General features: G+C 41.4%; 1 protein-coding gene across 1 annotated transcript; it reads right to left on the bottom strand.

Moving 5' to 3' along the window:
- Positions 1-1100: 1100 nt before the first annotated feature.
- On the bottom strand, positions 1101-24380 carry LOC141797177 (aggrecan core protein-like). Its single transcript, XM_074678629.1, has 19 exons — positions 24303-24380; positions 13916-13994; positions 11938-12321; positions 11649-11823; positions 11440-11567; positions 11062-11355; positions 10025-10279; positions 9714-9888; positions 9460-9587; positions 9059-9352; positions 8822-8941; positions 8610-8717; positions 7453-8502; positions 7236-7349; positions 6961-7119; positions 6629-6711; positions 5540-5684; positions 5193-5375; positions 1101-2876 (listed from the first exon to the last, which is right to left on the bottom strand). Exons 2-19 carry the CDS (start codon positions 13986-13988, stop codon positions 2785-2787), a joined length of 3960 nt encoding a protein of 1319 aa, XP_074534730.1. The 5' UTR covers positions 13989-13994; positions 24303-24380; the 3' UTR covers positions 1101-2784.
- Between the last annotated feature and the right edge of the window lie 2247 nt (positions 24381-26627).

The following is a 26627-nucleotide window of genomic DNA, read 5'->3' as shown; positions in this document are numbered from 1 at the left end:
CTCCATCCAATATGGTGATTTTGTAAATACTGCCATGCTGCAAAAAACGCCCCCTGGCTCTACCCCCTCTGCCCCTCTGACAGAACTGACCAATCAGAGCACAAAGGGCTGTGACATTGCGAGGTTACTGGAGGTCATTCTCTAAACGGAGCGTTTCAACGAGATCTTCAGAATGGCCTAAAATGAGGATATTGAGAACGCTATTGTGGGGCAATGAAGGAACTAAATGACTTGTACTGAGGGCAGAAATGCTTTACAGGCATCCTAGTCTGGCAGAGTGAAAAGCAGAAACAAGCATGATATGTCCCCTTTAAAGACGTCAGCTTTAAGAGTTACTGAGTTTCTGAATGAACAGGGCTTTAGCTTCATGTAGCCTATGCACAGTCCAAATTAAGTTTGTGAGATGTTACTGGATACACTTTACTTTGGTTTGAGCACTTGACAGAACATGTAACTGTAGAGCCTGATTAAATTTAGTGCCATGATTCAAACATTATGAGATGAAAGCTGTGGGCGGTATAAAAAGGGCTGCTGGTTGGCGTTCTCCCACCGTTAAACTTGGCTGCAGGTGTGCAGAGGTGAGATGGGTCACTGATCCGTTATGAAACAGCCTCTGTAGGTAAACAGCGTCGCTCTGTCTGAGCACTTTTAGACGAGCGTGTAGCTGAACACGCCGCTCCCCGAAGTGAACAGAAGTCCCACTGATGATACGGCCAATAGGTTTTTATTTACACCTGTGCAGGTACCTATATACATACAGAGCTGCTCTCCTTGCAACGTACTCACACAGCAGATCTGTTTGTGGCGGCTGCAGCAATGAAGGCCGGCGCTGTACAGGTCGATGAAGGAGCTATTTACTGTGTGTTTGTTCATGGTTGGGTTCCACAGGAAGAGAAAAACAAACTAAATGCCAGGTCTGTCCCTCCGGCTCCGAGAGTTTACCTCAAATTTAACAGCTCGGGGAAAGATGACGCATCCAAAAAGGGACAGAAACATCTCAGTTTAAGGTTCAAAGTTGCTCCTGGGTAAAAATGTGATCGATTTGGACACAAGGACAATGATTTAACAGAGACAGATGATTCCAAGTTTTATTTGGCACAGCACAGAATACTGCATGTTCACATCAGGTGTCAGGATCAGAGTCGATGTGATGTTAACATAATTTGGTTTTCTGATTGTTGAAGAATCAAGGTTTCACACTCATACAGATGGAGACTATAGCTCATCTCTTTTAAAGTCTTCATCTCATGGTCTGTCAGTGAGGTGTGTCATGGCGTGCTACAGCTTGAAACCAACTCAATTTATTATTTATTTACGTGTAAATATTTGTGCAAGCTGCAAGGTTCACTTTGTGTTAAGTGCGCTTTACGCGTCTGTTTCAGAGTTTGGACATCTGCTCTGATTCGAAGCAAATCTTGACCTTCAGAAAGGTCATGGTCGACATTTTACATCCTCCCCCTCCACCTCAGCCTCATCATTTATATAAATCCTACAGCTGTCACAGCTTCTTTGTCCTAAAATTATTTCGCCTCATACGTTCCAAGATTTCTGTACTGTGAGAAAAAAAAGCCAGAAACCTCCAAAAACACTCCAGAAAACACAGTTTGTGTTCCTCTTAAAGTCATCTGGAGGTCAAAACCAGTCAAACCCACTTGATAAATAACGCTAAACTGCGCCTCACCGGATATTTAAGCCAACGAACGTCTGCTCTGCGTAAGCTACGGACAGATCCTGCTGTTCAGAGAGTTGTAGAGAATATTTACAGTGAGAAACTAATCCATTCAGTGAATCTAAATCTTACAAAAGCACAATCGTCAGCTACTGATCGCTCTGAAGACGCCCCGATTATGTGTCTACCTTCCTTCGCCTGAAAGCTGAGCGTGCATATTCTGCAAAAGAACAGAAAAGTGCACGTCTACGCCACTCTTTATGTGTGTGGTGTGTTTGTTTTTCGTATAAGGTGCACTGGATTCAAATATTAAGCACAGAAGTTTCTGAACGCTCCCAAAAGTGCATGAGTGCTGACTATTTAGATCCAGGTCTGTTGTGATAATTTCTATCATTAAACCGGAGAGCACAATCTTTTTAATCATGTCTCATACACTCAAATAATTTGTACCCCCTTTCCCCTCCCTTCCAGATTGAATTGCTCTGCAGCTCTGATTATTTTTAAAATCAAGTGAAACCATATCACTGCTTCTTTTCCGGGAGTCACAACCAAAAAGCTTGAGAATCACTGCCTATGAAGCAAAAAAATAAAAGAAAACCGCTCAATTCGCCAGTTGAAAGCACACACTTTTAGTCCTCAGAGTCTAAAACAGAATAAAAGGAAATTTAAAAAATAACACAAAGAAACACAGATCTAGAAAAAACACCTAAAGTTGTAAGAAACATTGTGTTTTACTTCAGAGAATCCAGCTGCATTTGAAAACACGTCTACCGGGCTGTGTTTTGGACTTTGGGTGCCACTCTAAAGCTCCTTTTTCGACACTTTTACCTTCCTCTGTGTGCAGTGCTGGCAGCTGATTGCAGGAAATTTCGGCTTGATTTTACAAATACTGAGTCACAGCTATAAATTAAACAGTATAAATACAAAGAAAACTACATAAAGAAGACGTAGAGTGACACCCAAAGATCCAAATGTACGTCTAAATGTGCTGTAAAGTGTGTGTATATACACGGTAGGGGGTGTTATCTTTTTGGTCGGGCATTTGCATTGGTGTCCATGCCTCTTTACAAGAGGGGTCCTTTGTGGCTCTCTGCAGTGTGTCCTTTCATTCCCGCTCAGTGCAGCTTCCTCTGTTCCTGTTGGCTGCTGACACCTTTACTTCTCCTCCTCAGGGATCTTTTGTGTAGTCTGTTGCTGCTGGCACCGGCTGCGAGAGAAAAGGTACGCATACTGATGAAATCATGATAAAATGAGTCACTTAAGGCATTTCACATGAGGAGGAGAGCACTGATGAGGTTAAAGTAAGAAGATAACCCAGGTGAAGGATGTCAAAGTAATAAACTCTCAATAAAGTCTGTTTTTAAACACAACTAACAGAAAACATGTTTATTATCAGAATGGCAAATTTCAGAATTTTAGTTCCTGGTATCATTTCCTGGAACTTCATGGTTATCATGGCTCTTTGTGTGTCTGTGGGTTGATAATTTAAGTCAGGTATCGAAGTTGAAAAGCATGATGTTAAACAGGCTAACTGCATAAATAATGCCGACTTGACTGCTCCTTTTAGCTTGTGATTTTTGCTGAATGGTCTTTGTTGTTGCCTCACTGCCCTCTACTGGTCTGGTGGTGTAGTGCAATTAACTTTTGTATTTTTTTTCTCAATGCATCACTTATGAGGTCATATTTGTGCCACCAGAAATTGAATTTGAATCAAAATATTGAATTTGAAAAGCATGATGTGTAATGGAATTTAATGTTTTGAAAATTATTATTGTTTTTTTTAATTGAATTTGAAATGGTATTTTACCTATGAAAATTCAATTCTTTTTATACTTTAAATTCAGAAACACAGAAACACACACAGACAATTTAATTTCAATTCAGAGTGGCATGACCGTTATGTCATCTTGTGCCTGTCAGGGAGACTAATCGAGCACAGATTCACAGAAACCCTGAATCGGAAAACACGTCACTCCCAGTTCCTTCTTCAATTGAAATTGAATTCTGTGTTTTGAATTGAAAGTATAAAAAGAGTAGAATATTCATGGGTAAAATACTATCTCAAATTCATCTTAAAAATTCATTGAAAAAAAATAAATTTCAAAACATTAAACTCCATTACACATCATGCTTTTCAAATTCAATATTTTAACTCAAATTCAGTTTCTGGTTGCACAAATATAACCTCATAATCACCAACCTGTCTTCAATAATCAACCCACAGACAAACAAAGAGCCATGGGAACCATGTAGTTTCTATGTAGAATGATACCAGGAACTAAAATTCTGAAATTTGCTGGTCTGATATTAAACACGTTTTCTGTTAGCTGTGTTTAAAAGTAGAAAGTTATGCAGACTTTAATGAGGCTTTATTTTCATGTTTTTGAATTTAAAGTATAAAAAGAGTTGAAATTTTCATAGGTAAAACACTATTTCAAATTCAATTAAAAAAGTAATTCAATTAAAAAAAAAATCACATTCAAAACATTAAATTCCATTACACATCATGCTTTTCAAATTCAATTCTTAAATTCAAATTCAGATTGTGGTGGCACAAATATAACCTCATAGGTGATGCATTGAGAAAAACAAAACAAAAGTTAATTGCACCACACCACCAGACCAGTAGAGGGCAATGAGTTAACAACAAATGTCATTCAGCAAAAATGACAAGATTAAAGGAGAAGCCACGTCGGTGTTATTCATGCAGTTAGCCTGTTAGCATTAAGGATATGCTACGTTCCATTTGTACTCGGAAGTCCGTATTTTCAAGTTCCGAGTGGGAATGCCCAGCTGGAACGCCACTTGAGGTCGGATTTTCGACTTGTAAGTCGTAGCATCCACACCACCCCCTTGTTCCCAGTCGGATATTCCGAGTTTGGGGGTAAACAGTAATTAAGCTTGTCAGGTTCTTTTATTTTATCATTTCCGTCTAGTCTTTGTAGCATTAATTTAGCCGTATACATAGAATAATTTGATGATTACAGAAATACTGCTGTTATGGCAAGTTTTTTCTGACTTGGCAACTGGAACGGTGAACTCGGAGGTGACGACTCCGACTTCCCAGTTCTGAGTACAAATGGAACGCAGCAATATTTAACCTGTGCTGTTTGTGAGCATCCTTTATTGCACTGCACATGGATCTGTTGATACTTTGGAGGTGATAAGCACTGGTGGCAAACTGGTTAGTTTCAAAAAAGCCCAAAACAGTTCAGACTGGCAAAACATCGCACCACACTGCTCTGTAAAGCATGGAGACGGGAGAGATAAACCCGTGTTTGGGCCTACAGAGAGCCCATCGATTGGAGACTTTCAGCTTTACACATTCGTCTCAAACAGTATTTGATTATCATTAAACACATACTAATTTATTGTCAATTATCTGTCAAATTTCCCTGGGAAGGATAAGTTAACGGCTTAACTTGTTTCAGAACAAGTGATCCACCAAAACCTGTTGACCGAATTTTTCAAAATACAATAAACATAAAACCAAACAGCACTGAATCTGTTTTCTAAATCTCACCTTCTGTACACTCCACTTGAGGCTCCTCCCACTGTCCATCCGGCATACAGCGTATGACAGGCAGGTGGCGCTGCGTGTAGCCTGCATCACACTGATAGCGGACTATGGAGTCTACAGGGTAGCGCTCTTTGCTGCTGCCCATTGGACGACCGTGCTCCACCTGAGGGGGCGCTCTGCAAGTGACTAGAGAAAAAGAGTCAAGTTTTCAGAGTCGTAGTCAGAGTGTTTGCCATATATAAGCAGGGTTGTGTTTTACCTGTTGAGTTACAGGAATAACTCTTTGTTAACTAAGATAGTCTCCAATAATTACAGATCACATTTCGAGGTACCTAATTTTGTCAGCTTACCTGGTCCAGTCTTGCAGGTGAAGGGAAGGTGGTAGTTGCAGGGCACATCATTCCACTGTCCACCCTCGTGCCAGATCATCACCACACAGTCCTCTCCAGAGTTGAAGTAGTTGTCTGGCTGGTTGGGTCTCCAGTTCTCAAAGGTCTAAGAGAGTTAAAAGTCAACAGATGAAAACATCGAAACAAGAATTAAGTGACATTTTTGGGTCAAATATTATCTTTGAATGGGACCAACTCTTTATTGGTAGGCAGCATCTGTCTAAAAGCCAGAAAACTAATTATTTATTTGGAATTTTGAGCATTGCTGCCAGATAGGCAATAACAAAGAAATGGCTCCAGCCAGTTACTCCACCAGTACAAAACTGGTATGATGTGGTGTATAAAATATATACAATTTTTTCTATTTATTTATTTATTTATTTTCTTTTAGATTTCTTATTATTATTTTTTTCTCTGCATAAATTTATAAAAACATGAGGAATCACTGTAATGTCAAATTACCAATGGATAATACATATAATTACTTGTGAATATGCGAGTCTTAATATAAAAATAAAATTAAATAAAAAAAAACATTAAAAAAAACATAAAAAAAGTTTAATTAATGTGGATAGTTGTCAAGCATTTAAGTGTTTTAATTAAATTGGGGCAATTTTAATTACAAACTTGGAACTTGAACTTGGAAACTGTTTTGCAAATGCTACTGGTTCACATCGGGTACTGTTAGGTTAAACTACATTTACAGAGGGAAACTTTGAGAATTAGGATCCCATGACGTGGGTTTAACAAACGTTTTATGCAGACCTCTACGTGGGTTACAGGCGGTATTTTAGAGGCTGTTTACACTACAAGGGTTTTATGATGAAACCCAAAGGCATTGTTGTTTTGGCCTTTCATTTACACGGAAATAGCACTCAAGTTGATCTAAAACAGAAACTTTTGAAAACAGTCCCCAGGGTGGGATTTTTCTGGAACCCTGCAGCAGACATTGTGATGTAAACAGCAAGCCAAGGTTTTCAGTGGAAACACTGACATCTGTAACCAGCAAAATCCCATTCAATCGTAAACTCATTCGTTGGCTTAACTCACCAGAGGACTGCCGTCTGTCCACCGGAAGTCATTCTGCAGATCTTTGTCGTTGAGTCCAATCCACTGGTAGTCCTGACCGTGAGCTGTAATGCAATAAAAAAGATTGTAGCTCTGAAGAAACACATGATGTCCATGGTATTTTGACTTTTATCCTGGTTCCATATCCACAAATAGCCAGTCTACAATTGTTACGAAGAACCCCTGCTTTTCTTACAGAGCCAGATCCCTCTCAAGATACCCACTCATGAAACTTCCAAGTTGAAATTCATGAAAACCGGGTAAGAATTTGTGTTTACTGACTCTAAATGCTTTTACAGCCTTGAAAAACTCACAGTTGACAAACTGCTGCTCCTCCTGAGAACCGATGCTGACCAGGTGAGAGTTCAGCTCCTGGCAACGCTGCTCAGCCTCAGACCAGGTGTCTCGCTCGGCAAAGTGGAGGTAACAGTTGCCCATAAACTCCAACCAGCCATCAGCGCATCCCTGCACACCTATACAGGGAAGGATTCACATCCCAAAACGTGAGAAAATATATGAACCGTGCAACTGAAATGCATGTATCTTACTTCTACTGTGTTCAGTGTGAGGTTTCTAAAGGTTGACTTACGCGTTGAGCAGTCTTCGCCGGTGAAACCAGTGGGACACTGACAGACTGCAATGTCGTCTTGCACAGTGCAGGTTCCTGATCTGCAAGGGTTTGGATCACAGGGGTCTACAGAGGCTGAAAGAAGAGAGAAAGAAACATCTGCTTTGTAAAATGTGTTGAGGAGTGGTGGGGGCAAAGCTGTTCCAGCAGGAATAGACAGAAGAGTCAAACCACATACCTTCCACGACTTCAGGCTGCTGGACAACAGAGGGGGTTGCTAAAGACACTGATGGTGCTGTGGTTGGACTGGTATACAACGTGTCAGGGGTTACATAATCTGTAAGTGTTGCCTGTCCTTCCTGATGATCCTGGCCTTGTCCTGATTGACCAACAGCAACAGTGTACTCAGGGTAGGTCGCCTGGTCTCCACTTCCTGACAGATGTGATCTTTGGTCGTAAGAGCCACTGAATTCATGATGGATCCCTGAGCCGCTTCCTTGTCCGCTGACCTCCACTACCCCTCTGCCCTGCTCAGGGAGCCGAACCTGTGGGGTTTCGGTCACTTCCATCAAGTCGGTGTCTGTAAGGTAGATGACGTCACCACGCTGCTGGAAAGAGTCCCCAGATGCAGAGCCGCTGATGGAGACACCAGATGGGAAACCACTGGAGAAGCCGCTGTGGAAGGGGCGATATCCAGACACCAGCTCCCCGGATGCCATCTGCTCCCCAGATGGCTGGACAGTCAGGTCAACAGCACTGTGGTCTATAAACGAGATGCCAGAAAATCCAGAAACAGACCCTGACAGATCTCCTGATCCTGACGTGCCCGATCCCAAGAAAACACCGCTGGAGTCAATTCCACTGTGGCCTAATTCCTGCTCTGTGGTTTTTTCAGTTCTTGTCACCTCCACCATCTTCCCATCCACCATGATGATCACTGTTTCTCCACTGCCACCACTGACTTCCCCACTTCCACTGCTGTATCCCGATCCTGATAGACCAAAACCAGAGTGCTGTCTGTCCAACGTCTCCCCAGATCCAGATGCACTGCCCTGCTCCCCAGATGCAAAGGTGACAGAGGTTCCTCCCTCCTGTGGACCTCCTGATGCTGAATGATCGCCAGAGAAGATGTCAGGGTGTCCGCTGAACTGGATATCTGGTCCTGATCCAGAGTGGTCTCCACTGCCACTGGCGGAGCTGGGCTCCCCTGGGATCTCTCCGCTGGCTGAATGGTCGGCTGAACCAGAGCCGGACGCATCAACATAGGTTGGTGGTAAAACTGTTTTCACTGGTGTAAATATCCAGAATAGAGACAGGAAAGGATTAGGCATCTTAAGAAATGGTGAAACAGTGTCAAGCGCTGTAGAATTATCTCTTTGCGTCTCGCTGTCTTACCAGTAGGAACAGCCTCGTGAGTAGAGATGATTGTCTCGTTGATGAACTCCTCTACTCTCGTAACATTTGTAGCAAATTCAGTCTCATTGTACTGCACGGTGGTTTCAACTAGACATAACCGAGATAAGGTGACATAAGCATCACTGATAAACATCAAAACAACAAGACCAAACCTAAGACTTAATAAGGATTCAAAGGAAAGACTCCTGCACCTGGTTTACCCGTTGGAGTCATATGATCGATCGTGACTGTTGTTCTGTCGGTAACATCCACCGTCACTGTGGTCACATTCACACTGGTTACTGTTTCTACATTGACAACTGGACCTTCAGCTGAAAAAGACAGGATACAATAAAGCTCAGGGTAGGAAAGTTCTACAGTTCTACAGTTTCATTTAGCAGATGCTTTTATGAAGCTCTGCACAACTCATGGCCTGAACCCTTTCCTACCTCTGAAACAGTACGCATCATATCGTGAGTGCTCATCAGGAAATCCTGTCTGGTTGGGGTAGGCGTAGATGATGTGGACTCCAACCTGACCGCCCCCACAGTGGGACCTGGGTGTTGTGATGGGGTAGCGTACACTGCGATCCATCAGCCAGCCTGGACGGCACTTATCAAGGCCCTGATTCCAGGCAGCATACAGCTGTCCAGTGTTGGCCAGGGTGGTGTTAAGTTTCTGGCAATGCTGCACTGCCTCGTCAAAGGAGAAGCTATCGTAGTCACTGGTGAAGAATACCTCACCTGGAGGCAAAACAGACAAACATTTAGAAGACTGAATACAGTAGATAGGGAGGTAGAAAGATACTGAAATAATGTGACTGTAAAGTTGGTGCAACTGAGATTCCCACCTTGGAGTCGTTCCACATAACAAAACACATCATAACGTTCGCTGGCTGGTCTCAGGCCATAGGATCTGACACCTGCGCTGTGGGGCAGATTACCAGCACAGTTTTCTCTGGGTGATATGATAGGATACCTGAGAACAAGAAAAGGTGAAAGTAAAGTTGAGACTGGATCGGCATGAAGCATCTTACGTAGCTCTTGTTTTTTTGGTTGTGAAAGATGCCTAAGTGTATGAAAGTCTGTGAAAGTGCTTACTTACCTAACTGACTGGTCACGGAGCCAGCCAGCATCACATTGGTGCAGGCCTTTCTCAAAAGCTGCCTGCAGCTGCTGAGGGCTGGCAATGGCTGCCCCAATACTCTGGCAGGCTCTGGCGGCCTCCAAAAAGGTCAGCGTGTAGCGACCTGTGATTGGTCTGTAGTGGAACACCACACCTGGTAAGGAAGAGTCAGACACCTTATTCAGTGATAGCTATTTTTTGATGCTTTATTGCACTTCTCTAAACTGACATCTCACATGATTTAGGCATAATATGAATGGTTTACTTATTTAAATTAAAGGCAGACTTACCCGTGGGACCCATGGCAGCGTAAATGTCAGTCAGGCCCAAATCAGGCTCAGGTACAATCGGAGTCACTCTGGTGAAAGTGTCTGTCCTGCTTGGTGGGAATGGCAGAGGGGAAAGGGTGTCCACTTCACCGCCTCTGCCTTCCTCCCTTCCTGGAGTGGGGATGACACCTGGGTATACACCTGGGGCAGGTGTCATGCGAATGATGTATGGGAAAGGGGTGGTCCTAACAGGGACGGCATCTTCGTCCTCACCAGCTGAGGAAGCAAAGAGCACAAGTGCTGGATGAGTTTCACATACCTGAGAAGAGACTCTAGATTTAGAGTCCTGGAACCCATCTGATGAGTAATCTGATCAGAATGGATCAAATCTTAGGAAACAAGTTTTCAATGAATCTGGGTAAGACTTGGCGAAGTCTTCATAAACGGTCAACTTTATGCTTAAACTTTTGCGGTAGGTTTGGGACACCCTTGATCCAAATTTATTGGATGCCTTGAAGACAGCAGAGGGCTGGATTAAGGCTGAATTACAGCAGCACATTGTATCATAATTTGAATGTTACACCAAAATTTACTACAAGATTTGATTACTTAGCATATATCACTTTAGATTGACCGTGGCTGTGAAAAATAGTAATCCATCAGAACCCCATTGGTTGGCATCAATTTTGGTGCCCCCTGTAGACAAAATATTTTGATTTTGGTACCATTAAAGTCTAGGCAATTGTAGTTTTGCAATCTTTAAAAATCTTTAAGGTTAATGGGATCCTTGTAATTGTTAAAAATTGGGGAAGTAAACTGGACTGCCCAATCCAGGATGACAAAAAAGTGGATTTCCTACATTAGATCTTTTCTATTCAGATTAAAACTTTCATCCAACCAGGATCAGGAATTTAGATTTATAAGAGACTGGATATGCCATACATCCATCAATCCTCAACTGACATAGATTTATTTGACAACAAATATGTCAAATGGTTTTCACCAAACATCATGAATTAGAATGTAAATACATTTTCATGTGTTCATGCAAATCTCACCTCGGAAGCAGATGGCATCGTAGCGGGAGTCTGGGTAGGGGTATCCTGTCTGGTTGGGGTGCAGGTAGACGGTCCTCACTCCCAGGAGCCCTCCTCCACACTGAGGTCTGGCAATGTTGATGGGGTAACGCACACTCCTGTCTGCCAGCCAGCCAGCGTTGCACACATCCATACCACCCTTCCAGGCCAGGTAAAGTTCTCCAGTGGTGGCGAGGCGGGCGCCGAGTTTGGTACACTGATCCCCAGCTTCATAGAAGGTGAACTTCTCCACGGACATGGAGTAGAAGACTCTGCCTAGGAGGAGAGAGGAGGGGAGTCAAAACCGTGGACATTACAGTCATAACTCCCTCATCTCTGATGCTAATGCTGTTAGCTTACCTGACATCTTCTCAGCAAAACAGTACACGTCGTAGGTCTCGTTGGCATCTCTCACACCATAAGTTCTCACACCAGGGAAGGTCTCCTTGTCTCCATAGCAGCGCTCTCGAGGCTCCTGGATTGGGTACCTTAAAGAGTTTAACAGGTGTCAGTTGAATCTGCTTGTGCTGCCATCAATCAATACTATTAGATCGATGACTGGACACTACCTGACAGTCTGATCAGAGAGCCATCCAGCATCACACTGGTGGTATCCATCGTCGTAAGCCGCCTGGAGCTGGGCTGCTGTTGCGATGGTGGCGCTGTTCTGGAGACAGGCTGCTTTGGCTTTCTCAAAGGTCAGGGTGTAGCGGGTGGAGATGGCTCGGTAGTGGAACACGATACCTGGGACATGAAAAAGAATGAGGCAAGGAGCAGTAGTTAAATATCTCTTCCTGCCTGGACATCACTGATGATACACTGTGGTAATTAATGGAGGTTGATGTTTCCAAAGCCTACCCTGAACCTGGATGTCCACGGTGTCGTAGTTGTCCTCAATGCCCTGCATCACCTCACAGCGGTAGGTACCCGAGTCTTTGGACCTGAGCTCTGTTATCTCGATGGTGGCGTCAGTTGGCACCAGTGGGTAGTTGATCATTGTCAACCTGTCCAAATAATCTGTCTCCACCTGCACCTTCCCCTCTGATGCTACCAGGATGGTGGTGACTTTCTCCTTAGTGACGTAGGTCCATTTGATGCGGTGGGAGAGTGGGGCGATGGTTGGGGCTCCAGGGTCGTTGACTGTGTTGTCTTGGAAGTAGCAGGGAACCACTACTTTGCTGCCAAGCAGGGGACGGAGAGGCATCTCCAATGGGATGCTGACCCGCAGTGTGCCATCCAAGGCTAGGGTAAGACGGGTTAAGCTTAGTTAAGATGTAGTTTATGGAGTTTATTTAACATTTCCAAAGACATACACATTTGGTTGAAAATACAAAGTTTAGTACAATCAAACAGAGGATATTTATGTCTTATATCCATGTTAGCTATAGGATTTGGCATGGTGTATTTACAAACAGTATATGGTGATGAATCCTCTTCTTTACTCTTTCACATTTTAGCAAACCCTTGGTAAGATGAAAGTGAGTCTCTCAAGCAGTTTCCCAAGATTGTAAAGGACTGCTTGGTTTGGGGAAGACTGTGTCTGTGAAAATGATGTGATAAAAAAGTACAACTCTGCCAATTCCATTTGAGGCACATTTGGTTCAGTACTTAACCCTCAGGAAACAGCTCACACAATCCACAGAAACAGTTCTGTTTACAGAGCTGTCTCTAAAAACAGAGCTGTGCATCATAGAGACTTGTCATCGAAACCAGTTGCTTTGTGAGACCCTCAGCTCTTCCATTTGTTTCTATGACATCCAAAAGATTTTCCATGCCTGAGAAAAAATTGATGTCTGTTCAGAGGCTAAACCAGGACCCTTTCCCTCAATAAATAGAAGCAATCTGTGATAATTTAAGGATACATTTAAGTTAAATGTGATTAATCCTGTAAGCTGAGAGTGCTAATAGGAGACTGCCAACCAATCAGTGGCTGTTTTTGAACCAGCTGACCCAAAATAGCTGATAGGAAATGTATCCCTGTCCTGAAAACCTTACCCCAGTCCTTTCAATGTCTTGGAGCTCCTCCAGTGGTAAAAATGGGTTATCATAACAGAAAGGCCAGAATAAATAAATAAGTAAATATTATTATTAAAATAATAAAAATAAATTATTATTATTATTATTATTATTATTATTATTATTATTATTAATAATAATAATAATAATAATAATAATAATTAAAAAATCTTATCCTTTTTTCTGAACATTACTTCTATTCTTGATCTGCCATACTCACAGGCTTTATTCATATCTCCTTAGTCAAAGTAGGACCAATTCAGGAAGTCAAATGTCTTGGATACTATGGTTTTACATTCATTTCAATATATATTTGTACAAATTTTAATTCATGACGTTAAAACTATTTTATATTTTTATATTATCATTATCAAGTGCTTTTTATCGTCAATAACCAATTTTAAAAAAAAAATAAATCTTGCTCCTGTATAAATATGTAAATATTAATGTTTTTTTATTTTTCTTTAAATTTCTAATTTCATATTCTGATAATCATTCTAAATTAATTATTATTGCATTATTACACTTTTTTGTGAGCTGCTGTGACAAAAAAAAAGTGTAATAATGCAATAAAAAATCCCCATAAGGGGAATCAATACAAAAATATTCTATTTTATTCTCCTCTTGAAGAAAAGAGGTGTATTCCATGGTTTTGCTTTATTTTTGTGAAGCTATACACACCTTTATACAAAAATTAACCAGGCATTCGAAAAATTTGAAGAACATGCCTTAAACCTAAATGATCTCCAGTAAAGATACAGACTAGACTGATGAAAAGTTAACATTTACAACTTGATCTTACTTTAAGCACTGTACTCACCGTCATGGTCATCAAGCATAACCGTTGCTGAGATGAGGGGCAGGGACACACATAGCAGAAGCAGGAGGGTCATTGTTACCTGAAAAAACCCAAAGATCCAAACACTGGTGTTAAAAGTTATCTGATAATGACAGATGATTAGGAGAAGAAGGAGAGTTTACAGACACTGCTCATCAGACTCCCTAAGAGCTACTTATCCACTGGTTAGACATGTATGACAGGGATAAACAAAAGTTACACCCCCTTTTTCCCACTGCACACTGAGCGAACAGTGAGGTGAGTGTTTGAGTGAGTCGGAGGGTTTATCATCGTTTCCTCTCCCCCTGAATGCTCCTGTGTTTTTCCTAACTCCTGTCCACTCACAGACATTTTCTCTGTGATTCAGGATATTTAATGTGTTTGGTTGTGACGTCAGCCTCATTAGTTAAGATGGAAATAGAAAGTCAGGAGTCTCTGGTATTATTTAGAGATTCCATACATGCCCAGAGAGGTATGAAAGCCCCTCTGTCTGTGGGAACAGGAAACGTCTTTGGTCCTGAAATAACTGAGAGTGATTCATTCATCTCAAACGCTTTCCCAGTTGTTGAACACTCCTACATAAAATAATTAACTTAGGCAATATTTTCCACCTTCTCAGGCGTCCTTTCAACGTGCCTCTTTGTCTCACTGTGCTGTGTGTAAACCTCACTTCTAACAGGATGATGAGATACCAGTTGTGTTTCTGATGGATTCACTTAAACAGATGTTGAAATGATAGCAGTGAAAATCTGAAACATGTATTCCTGCTTCCTCCAGGCTGAGTTGGACAACAGTTTATTTCCTGACTCTCTCATCCAGCTCCAACATCTGGTCAAATTTGAAGAGAAAGTTTTCTTCTCTGCAGTTTCCACAGCAAAGATGATCATTGAGTGAAGCCTGTGACTGCAGAGTAGGACAAGGTTTTATCCGCATTGCAGGACATAATCAGCAACAAGAGCTACCACTTAGTCCTCAAGAGACATCAATAAACCGTTACAAACGAAAAGATCCTAAAAGGAGCCGTAGCACGAATATAAATGTGTTTTCTATCATCGGTGCCAGGAACCTCAAGGTTCAGCAACTTCTTTGACAATATTGTCTGCCTTTCCTTTGTGGCTTGAAGTTCTGTTAAGATAATTCAAATCAGACGAGTAACTCACAGAGAAGCAGTAATAGAAATTGCACTTCACCACCAGACCAGTAGAGGGCTGTAACAACCAAAATGCACCAGACATTTCAGCACTCAGGACAGGAAGTTGTGCACTAGAACCACATTTATACATCCTCATCTCATTTTCCACCGATTACCCGGGTCTGGGTCGCTGGGACAGCAGTGCCACCAGCGAAGACCAGTGACCCCAGTCCCCAGCCTCTTTCACCAGCTTCTCTGGGGGGATACCAAGGTGTTCCCAGGCCAGTCGAGAGATTTTATCTCTCCACCATGTCCTGGGACTACCCCGGGGTCTCCTCCCAGTTGGACATGCCCAGACCACCTCCTGAGGGAGGCGTCCAGGAGGCATCCTCACCAGATGCCCGAACCTCCTCATCTCGCTCTTCTTGATGCGGGGGTGCAGTGGCTCTACTCCAAGTCTCTCCCGGATGTCCGAGCTACGAACATTATCCTGAAGGCTGAGCCCAGACACCCTGCAGAGGAAACTCATTTCAGACGCTTGTATCCGCAATCTTGTTCTTTCGGTCACTACCCACAGCGTGTGGCCATAGGTGAGGGTTGGAACATAGATTGACTGGTAAATTGAGAGCCTTGCCTTCTGGCTCTGCTCTCTCTTTTCACCACAACAGACCAGTATAGCGTTCGCATCACTACCGACGCCGCCCCGATCTGTCCGTCAATGTCTCGCTCCATTTTTATTAATACATCCTGTGGCTTTCAAAATAAAATAAAAATGTGTCGACAACAAATCGTATTTCACTTTACTACAACAACAACCCGAAGTAATGAGCGCAGCCAGAGTGGAAGTCAACAGGTTTGAAGTTTTATAGCCTAACATGAAAGAGGAGAGGCTTGTAGCAGTATAAACATGACAAAATGGCAATGGAATGGACACGGATCTGGTGCCTTACTGGTGTAAGGAAAGGTGAGAAAACAAGGCGACAGAGAGGCCAGCACTGTCATTTGCAACACAACAGTTAGCCTGTTAGCATAGAGGAGACTCAGAAATGGATGGTATTGATCATGCCCAATAGGAATGGGCACGATCAATGGGCCCTGGTACCTACTGTCAATGGTATAAGGGTCAATGGTATTTACACAACAACAGTTTTAGGCTGAAACGCCAAAGTTTTGTTGCGTTGCAGCCTTGCGTTTGCACGGAAACAGCGTTTTAGCCGACCTAAAACGCAAACTTTCGAAAAACGGCCTCCAGAGTGGGATTTTTCTGGAACGCTGCCTACACAGGTAAACAGTAAGCTGGCATTTTCAGTTGAAACGCTGACGTCACACTCCGCTTCCTGCGAGCGCATACAACCGGACAACAGTACCGTTGTTACGATCGTTGCCAACTACCATGCTGCGTGTGCAATCTGCTGTATCTGCTGACTGTCTTTTAACAAAATGAGCATCTGTTGCTCCACTTCTGCTCTTAGTATTCCCCAATACACCAGATGATCGGCAGAGATGATCGGCTTAACTCTATTTCGGTGGAGATCTACCAAAAGCAGCTTCTGGACAACACAGTTATGGTGCAGACTACAGGTCTGGCATGCTTACTGCAGCGTTTTCAGTCCCTCAGCATTTCTGTGTAAACACAGATTTTTTTTCACTGCATTTTAGCTTTTTCAGATGATGTCGTGTAACGGGGCCTAAATTGGCCTTATCATTGTCTTACTGCCCTCTTCTGGTCGGGTGGTGTGTTGCATTTAGCTTTATTTTTTTCTTCCCCATACCTCACTGGCCTGATTTACATAATCTGCCTGGGTTTCTGGCCCATTGTGAGAATGCTGACAAACAAAAGGCCACGGGAACCTTCTGATCGAAAAACACAAATAGTTCCTTTTAAGGTCTCTTGTTCCTGCTGTTGAGAAAGACCTTTTGGGAGGGCTGACTAGTGCTTTTATTTGGTCTAAAACATAACCAGCAGCATAGCAGTCTATAAGTCCTGAGAACTTAAGTCTGTATCATTACATCCTGGTATTTGTGTTCTCACGTGTAGCCTAACCAGATAAAACCTGGACATATTCAGGAGTGAAGTGTGTGTGTGTGAACGGAGCTTATTTATAGGTTAACTGTAAATGTCCGTTTGAATGAAAACGATTCATGCAGACCTATGAAAGATTAATTATATTTTTCCTGCAGCCTAAACACCTCTCTTTAACGTTTTCTTTTGCCGTCAAGAAAAAAATTCACAGAATCGTTTAATATCAACAAACTGTAACCTCCAGTCAACAAACATCAGCTCTGCTATCACAAACCCACATCTGTCAGACTCTTATTACCACATTGCTTATTTTCTCTCAGCTCTCCAAGCCCGTGAGTGCAGCAAAGTCAAACACACAAAACCGTTGCGAGCACCAACTGAACCCTCATTGTGCTGCGTTCACAAGCCCCAGGACGAGCTGCAGAGTGCTCCCAGTTCATTCAAACCAGGCACACGGGGACGTTTACAGCCAATAAAGCCAAGGCTCGCAGTCACAGAGCGTGTGCTGTGGCTGAACGGTGTTTGGCAGACTGGTGGGACGCCAAAAGGGAAATCCAGCGACCTTTCAAAATAAGTGACTCAGCTCAAAAACAATAATGTTTTACTGTAAAGGGAGGACATCTTTGGGCAGATGACAAGCTGAATGAATGAGCAAGTGTGTGTGTATGTGTGTGTGGGCTGTAAGCATTCTCAGAGTTCCTCATATCCAGCACACACACAGTACAGTAGGACTAATATTTGCTCTGCTGTCTAAGATCTGTCTGAGAGTGAACGTTGGCCCAGTTTGGACGGAAACACAAAATACCACACAGCAGGAGAGGACGGATGGACCGGTCCATGCTGGAATAATCACACACTGATGTTCATTTATTATGGTCCAGAAAAGTTCAGACCTGCAGGGACTCTTTGGTTTCATATCGTCCCCCAAATGGCTTTTATATCTAAGGAACTGTCAAACCTGTTTGTTTCTGCCCGACTTTTTCTACATTTGTCTAAGGCCCCGTTTACACGGAGACTCCCGCAAAGATTCTTCCTTTGCGTTTCCAAAAGCCACCCACGTTTACATGAGGACGGCGTGAAAACGATCCGCGTTCATACGACTCCAGGAGGACAAGTCTCTTCTTCTGTTCTTTCTTTTTCTGCCGTTTTGTTGTGTGAGACGGTAGGCAATCCAACCATGACGCGCATTACCGCCACCTACTGGACCGGAATGGACTGGAAATGTGGCTGCGCGCGAAGCCTTCACCTGAAACTGCGAGTGCGCATGCGGTGACTTCAGCGTTTCACCCTGAAACGCTCCGCTCTGTGTTTACACGAGGCTGGATGGAGGAGCGGATTCAGATCTTTCCACTCTGGGGAGCGTTTTCAAAAGTTTGCGTTTTCACTGAAAACGCAACGTGGTCTCATCTAAACGGAAGGCCAAAACGCAACGAAATGTTTGCGGAATTGACTGTTTTTGGCGTCATGTAAACGGGGCCTAATTTATTCCAAAACTTAAAGCAGCATGAAGGAACTTAATTTCTGCTGGGATTTAAGCACCCCCCCGTGGACAAATAATTCATATTCCCAAAGTATTGATGAGTGAGGTAAAACACTTCGTTAGTTTTTTTGTTTTTAAGTATTGCTCATTATAAAACTATGTTGTGAAAAATCTAAAGATGACTCTGTAGCTGCATACTTAAGGTCCTTTGATTTGGACCTGGGCCTGTATGCCCGTTCAGTTATTAAGCAAACTTTATTAGTCCAAACGTTCTGTTATGGAACGGCCCGTTTAGCTGCAGCGTTAGCCGCATGCACAACTGCAAATAATCAGCCACTTAACTAGTAACACCGTGACCGAGACGCAGTGCATTTTACATCATAATTAAGGTGAACCTCCTTGAAAACCCATCAAACAATCCAAACTGCGCACGTCTACCACTCATAAACAGCGATAAACTAGGCGAGTGGCAACAGTGTGACTGAGAGAAGATCAACAAAAACATTTTATAGCCAGAGAAATGGAGGTTTCATTACAAGAACACACAAACAGCTGTTATCGGTGTGTAAATCAGGTAGACAAAAAGAAAGAGAAAGTTTGGCGATCTTGAACAGAGTAAATGTGTGCGGTATCTCTGAGAGCACAGTAAGAAAACCTCAATAATAAAATCATAAATATGAAAGCTGCTTTGTGAATCCCCAAGTACCTGGATGAATAAGTCTTAAAGCAGTTTATGAACTCCAACATTTCACCACACACATCATAGAAGGACCCAGACGCAGAAAAACGTGAATCAAACTTGTAAAACTGACGGCAGCCAGCCTCGCCGGTCTGAGACTAGGATTTGTCTCCCTTATCTCATCTGTTCACTGAAAAAATGTTGTCTCCTTAATCTGAATTTGCTGTATGTCTACACATCGCCACCTTTCCAAAGGATTGTCCACTGTCTTTGCATATTTTGTCTCAAACAGCAACACAACTTGCGATGTCCACCTTTAAACCGCCAAGGGTGCTGTATTCCCGCTCTTTTGGCCCATTCACCTGACTCATACATACCATTAATCAATTTTATTTTTGCATACAGGCCCTGATGGCTGTAGCTTTTGTATCCACTGTGGAGACAGCTGGATTTGTTGTATCAGATGCATCAAATTGTTTTGCGTTTAATGTGATGTGATGTAAATGGCATGACGTGACATAAGGTGTATTGCATCGATTAAAATAACGTAGAGTACTGTAGTCTAGTTTAACCTTCATTAGCTTAGCTTAGCCTAATGCAGGGCAGCTTGACAGTGTAGAATAATGCAACGCACCTGATCTATTGCAAAGAATAGTTATGTAACAGTGTAGGGCAACAATTCAGCACAAAAGTTGGCTTAAAGCTTGAATATTTCACACAATATTTATTTTTTGAAACCCCACTGAGTTCACATCGGACCAATCAAAACGCTCGTTGTTGACAAGTCTCATACCAAAACATTCAACATTGTTAGTGTTTGAGTCCCAGTACCCGGTTCTTTCCGACAAAAGACATAAAAACTACGAAGGCCTTAACAAGGTGAGGTATGAGATTACGTAACACAACCTTAATGTAACATAAAATTGCACAATGTAACATTACACAATATAATGTAATGCAACGTGATATTACACCTTGGAAGGTAATACGATAAGATAATGTTTAGTATTTGGAACTATATAAATAAAGATTGATTAAATGTATTGTGATATTACGTCGCTTGTAGTAATTTAACCTAAAGTTAATGTTTGACATATATTTCTATTAACTTCATTCTAATTTTTTTTTATTTTGTTACACACACTGGAATATAATATAATGGAATGCAATTTTAAAAATCCCTAGAGGAGTTTTTAAGCTGATTATTTTTGCTTTGTCCACAGGGGGCGCCAAAGTCAACACAAACCCAAATCTTCTCTGTTGTTTAAGTGATTTATTTTTAATGTTTCTCTTACCTTCATTAATCCATCAGATATGGTTTTTACATATATTTTTTGTATTCTTGTGTGAAACGAAGCAGGTTATCTGTAATCTGACCAGCTCGCAGTCAAGCAGCCACACAACCCAGCCAAAAACCAAAACCATGACTGCAAATTGCTCACTACCCAACCACAGAGCAGATCTTCATCTCCCTCTCTCTTTAAATGCATCATTTAAACTGAGGCCACTTCATAGTTTTGACACCAGACCCCCTCTCCACAGAGTGCTCATTCAGTCAGAGGGGCGGCTGCTGCACCCCCGTTTGGTGGCTGTGGTATGTTCCGCTCCCAGCTGAGGTGGAGCGCAATAAGGCCTCGGTCTGTTCCAACAACGGACAGGAGCAGAGAGTTTTTAGGGGGGGTGCTGCCCTGCCAAAGTCAACACAAGGAGAGCCCCCTCCCTTTTTCACCACCGCCTCCCACCTCCACACACTCTCCTCTCACACACCCTCAGCTGAAGAACAGAGTTGACATTGATACTGCACACACACACACAGACAAGCTCTCAAAGATCACGCATCAAGCTGCTTGCTGGGAGAATGTTTGGGGGTGTGTGTGTCGGTATTGAGCTCATACTGTAAGGCCTGTGTTTGTATCTCATACACACACACACACATGCACACAGACCGTTGTACAGTAAAGTGGAAACATTCACATCCACAGCTGCTTGTAAGTGCATACAAGCCTTAAAGAGTCTGATTCAAGAGATGCTTTAGCTGCACGTGCACATCAGTCAACCATCAAACACGTTAAGTTTCAAAAATATCTAATTTCTTAAAATTTGTTAAGTTTAATCTCCAAAAGCTTGTTTCTTTACAGAATCTAAACTTTTTGTCTGGGTTACAAAATCTCCAGTTTCCTTTTTAAAATTTGAAAGTCCTGCAAGACTGTTTTGTCTACTCATCTATTTGTTTGTTGATTTTTTTTTCTTTCTGAGGTAAGACAGCTGAAGACAGAGGGGAAATGTTGGGAGCAGAGAGAAGAGGAATACATAAAACAAAGTTTATGACTTGGAGTTGAACCAGTGACCACTGCAACAAGGACTAAAGCCTCTGTACGTGTTTTAATTTAAATATCTGCATTTACTCATCCCAAACACCAAGGCTTAGTCCTCTAACTCTTCCTGTCCTCTAACAGTTTCTGTCCACTGTGGGTGGGTCATGTCTTGTCAAGGATCTCAAACTCCACCAGCTGATTTCACTGATAAGTCCCTGCTCTCTGCTTGAAGGTGGGGTCATCGGTGAAATCAGCTGGTGGAGTTTTTGGTTGGAAAGAAAACCTGCAGCCTCTTGGCCCTCAATGGCACGAGTTTGAGATCCCTGACTTAAGTTGAAGGTTGGTGGTTTGATCCCCAACTTCAGCAGCATTGAGTTTTTCTGTGAGTGATGATTGCAGAAGCAACGTGAGGAGAAGCGTGCACTATCAGAGCGGTTGATCAAATGTTTCAGTAAACTTTTCTGTCCGAAAAACAAACATCAAAAGTTCTAAAAAGTTGTTTGTTTTTTTTCAGGTAGAACAGCTCCTTTTTTTAATCTTATACCACTTAAAGACCCTCAGTTTCCTCCTCATAGACTCAGATTTTACACTGGGAAAAACCTGAAATCTAATCAGGTGTTTTTTGTCTTATTTTCAGTAGGAAATGTCTTTTTAGACTTAATATGAGCCACATTCACCTCACTAGTCAAAAAAAAATGTCTTATTTGAAGTTATTAAAAGACTCAAGTGAAGTCTGAATTAGGGATGGACAGATACCGATCCCAGGTATCGTTATCAGGCTGATACCAGTCTTTATTCAAGGTATCGGTACTCGAGAAGGCTGCAAATACCAGCAGAAGATACTCCAGGCAAAAAAAATCTTAAGTCAAGCAAGTCCTCCTCGCCGCCAGATGCTGCTGGTTGCTGCTGTTTAACACCACTGCAAATGTACGCCAGGACCTTTTCAGACAATATGAATGAACCAGGCAGAGTTAACAGTTAAACTTTTTTTTTTTGCACTTTAGTTTACTTAAAAAACACTTAAACTCTGACAGTTGTTACTTTTATTGTGCACTTTTAGTATCATTTTTTAAAAATATTGACTAGAAAAAATCTAAATCCAGTGAGAGTTGTTTGTGTTTTATTTGGACTTAATGTCAGAGTCACTGTGCTGTCCTTGATCAAAATGATCTGTCACTGTTCATTTAAATTTTATGTTTCAAAAGTACTGGTAGTATCGGTACTCGGTATAGTATTCATACTGGTATCGGTCTGCATAAAGAGTGGTATCGAACATCTCTAGTCTGAATTGTTTGTAACAAGTAAAAAAAAAATCTGCCAATGGAACAAGAGAAAAGTTTCTTGTATTTAGACATTATTCTAGTTTTAAGCAAATTTTCAAGCTAATTTTTCTTGCTCTATTGGCAGTTTTTTTTATTTGTTACAAGCAATTCAGACTTAATTTTTGTCTTTAAATAACTTGAAACAAGACATTTTTCTGCATGGTTTACTTAAAATAAGACAAAAATACTTGATAAGATTTCAGTTTTGTGCAGCATAATACATATTATTGTAACAGCAATGGCTTCTGGGAGAAAAATACAGCAATGATACTGTAAATTGAAACGTACTAAGGCTGAACTTTTTCTGGAACCCTGCTTCCAGAAACTTAATGTCAAACTTAAAGCAACCTTATTAAAGAGCTCTAAGGTCTCCTCTTTGACAGCTTAGAGTACTTTACACCAGCCATCACCCATTCACCTGTGTTAATTCATCCCATTCACACTAATTCTCCAGATATTATCCATGTCATGAAGAGCAATTTAAGGTTTAGTGTTTTCAGCAACATCGAGTCCTCACACAGTCAATGTTGACATTTTTGGGGAGTCAAAATTAGATGAAAACAAAAACAAAAAACACATTCCAATACATTTTCCTCTAATCTGTGCCAGAACTGTTTAAAGAACTCCACCATCAGCTTTCTCAAAGCTCAGTGAGATATTTTTGATATAAACTTACTGCTGCTGCCTTAAACACAAATTTAAGTCCCTAATATTGAATAATTTTAGTCTGTGACGGTTTTGTGTTGCCGTATAGAAAAAAAGCCCCACAAAGATAACAAAGCCATCCTTGATTCTTGGTTCCTGACGACAGATTTAAAAATAGAGAGGAAAAACAAACACCCCTGTGTTTTCACAAGCAAACATGTTTTAAATCACAAAGAGAAACCCAACACCAGCAAGGCACACTGGGAATTCAGACTTAATTCAGTCATGTGATGCCGGCTCATTCATTCATTCAATCTCCGTCCAAAGAAGAGACAATTATGTGAAATAATACAATTCCATATCCTCAATCTATTCACTCTGAAACTTTTCAGCTATATTTCAGATTTGCAGCTACAAGAAACTGTGACACAAATGTGTTTGGAGAAAGGATGTTAAACCATCAAACCAAAAAGGAGCTCCTCACAGACATCAAACTTCTCAACCTCTCAACTCCCACTGCTCAAAATCCAGCCAGCAGTCAACACAAAGACATAAAATCACACTTAAGTGAGCTCCAATGTGATTTTAATGAGTTATTACTGACTTTTCAAGAAGAATAATCACTCAAAATTAAGATATAATCGTCCACCTGAGCTCTGACATCAGTATGTTACCTCGACCAAACACCTGAGGATGAACAGGACTTAAAGCCTCCTCTAAACTTTTTCTCTTTTCACAAATATTCCAGCTCCGGCAGTGAGTCGTGAACGTACCGTTGATGCTCCAAAGCTCCCGGCGGCAGCGACTCCAGGGGCCTCTCACTCCTGCCTGCAGAGAGCAGAAAGAAGCTTTATTCAAACTCCAGAGCACATTTAGATGTTGGGGGGAAGAAGGAGGGAGGGAGGAGGGAGGGAGGGAGATGTAGTCCTCTCCTGCCAGGTAGTGAGGTCATACAAACAGACTCAAATAGCAGAGCTGCAACAGAGGATCAGAATAAAACTTTCAAAATAACTCAAGAAAGAGTTCATGCTGCTTTTGGCTGGAGGGAATTATGTTTTTCTTTTTCTGCTTTTATTGACTGTAATACTCTAAATGAGGTCTGATGCTTTAAATTACAGCCAAAACATCCTGTTGATGTTCTCATAAAAGTTTAACTCACACTGAATTTATCTGTTTTGATTTCCTGCAGCTCCAGGTCCAAACATGTACAATTTTGAGTGACTGTTGCGTAAAATGTTGATCGAATCATGTTTAGAAAATGTTGTGCAATGCTTAAAAAAGACCTGGAGGGAAATCTTCAAACTGTTATATTTAACTTTCAACAGGTTAATGACATAAATGGACTGTGTAAACAAATAGTCCAACAGCTTCAGTATAATGTTCCTCAGAGAGAAATTGAAAAGTGTTGTGGATTTGATCATCTACATCACAAAATATTATTAAAAGATGAAAACAAAAATATTTAACATAATAATATATTATGATAAATTATCAAAGTTCAGTGTTTTTTAATTGTAATTGTGTTGGTGCAGTACTTACATAGGCCAATAGAGGGTGCATAGTTCTGAGGAGGAACATTAAATACTTAATATCCGAGTGCGGAACTAAGCTCTGTCTGGTGCTACAAAATAATTATAATGATAAAAAATAAGCATCAGTATATAAATTATAGTGCAATAAAAAAGAAGAAGATAAACATAGTGTCTAAAAAAACAAAAATAAGGAATGTTTGACATAACAATAAATGGTATGGACAGAAAAGATAAAATACTTTCACCTGCAGTATGTATTGCACGTTTGGTGGGCAATCCTGTAGAAACAAACAAACTGCCAGAACACTGCAGTTCCTCAAGTGTCCACCTGGTTATGAAAGCAAAGTGAAGCCTAATGCTCTGCATTCATTTATATATCTGAAAAATAACTTGGCAAACTAAACACCTTTTACTTAGTCCAAGAATCTGGTGCCTGACTTACCGACTTGATGTCAAATTCATTACCAACGTGGTGAGCTAACATTAGCCACGGTTACATGAGGAGTGTTTCGTCTTTCCGAAAGGAATCTTTCCGAATGACTTTTCTGAAAACAATAGTATACATGGAAAGGAATCTCTGGTCTACATGCGCTGCTGTAATCAAACAGAATAGTCAATGGGGCATGTGCAGAAAAATGTAAACATCACAAGATTTATCAAAGCTGGAGGACGTCAGTTGTTTTATCACAGTGTTGCAATACTCCGTATTGCAAGTTTGTTGTCCGTCCAGTCTTGAAATTATGTTAATTTCTTTCAAAGTTTGGATCAAAAACAAACTTTCCGCAGCAGTCCAGTGCTGACGGCTTGCTGCCATTTTTAAAGTTGAGGAACGTCTCTAGTTGCGTCTTACGTCATATCTGAGCATGCGCTGAAAGAACGCACCCTGACAACTTTCCATTTGAGTGGACACAAGATACCTCAATCAGTTTGGGGAAAGGAATATTCCACCACTGTGAAACCGACTAAATTTTCATTTCGGATTGGCACTTTTGTTTCAGAATGAGGTGTATACAAAGGTTAAATTCTTTCCGTTTGAGCAAATAAACCAAATGCAAGCGGAATACTTGGGTCTATGTAAACGTGGCTAATGTTTCGGTAAGTAACTTTTGTATTGATTCACATCAGCTTTCTGAATGGAAACGATGTGAACACACCAAAGTCTGAAGACTTTGTACCACTGATCCTGGCACCAAGAAGCACATGAACACTGCATTATTTAATAATAATAATAATAATAATAATAATAATAATAACAAATGTATTATTTATAGCACTTTCTTTCTAAACAGCTATGGAAGAGCTTCACAAAACAATAAAAATGGATGATAAAAGCAAAGAGGTAAAATATTACAAATTGGAATGAAATAACTGGAGCCAAGAAAAAAAATTGAAGGACGGATTCTGTAAGTTTCTGTTCAGACTTTAGAGTAGCCAGCAGAGCTTCATCAGAGGATCTCAGTCTGCATGCATCTTGACTCAAAGGGGGATGAAAGCACTATTAACAGAAGTCATGTTACCATGCCTACATCTAAAACTTAAATAAGCATATTTGAAGCCTTATACAGA

This window comes from Halichoeres trimaculatus, unplaced genomic scaffold (assembly GCF_033239565.1).
Source record: "Halichoeres trimaculatus isolate MK-OKI-2021-1 unplaced genomic scaffold, fHalTri1.1 fHalTri1_scaffold_10, whole genome shotgun sequence".
In the NCBI taxonomy this organism is placed as follows: domain Eukaryota; kingdom Metazoa; phylum Chordata; class Actinopteri; order Labriformes; family Labridae; genus Halichoeres; species Halichoeres trimaculatus.
The sequence above is the reverse complement of the archived record's forward strand: the minus strand, read 5'-3'. Positions and strand labels throughout refer to the sequence as shown.

Excerpts from the sequence above, each read along its gene's own strand:
- LOC141797177 (XM_074678629.1), bottom strand. The coding sequence starts at position 13,988 with ATGACCCTCCTGCTTCTGCTATGTGTGTCCCTGCCCCTCATCTCAGCA. Across the intron at positions 11,824-11,937 it reads CGTGGACATCCAGGTTCAGG|GTATCGTGTTCCACTACCGA; the intron begins GTAGGCTTTGGA and ends TTCATGTCCCAG. Across the intron at positions 8,942-9,058 it reads TGATGCGTACTGTTTCAGAG|CTGAAGGTCCAGTTGTCAAT; the intron begins GTAGGAAAGGGT and ends TGTCTTTTTCAG.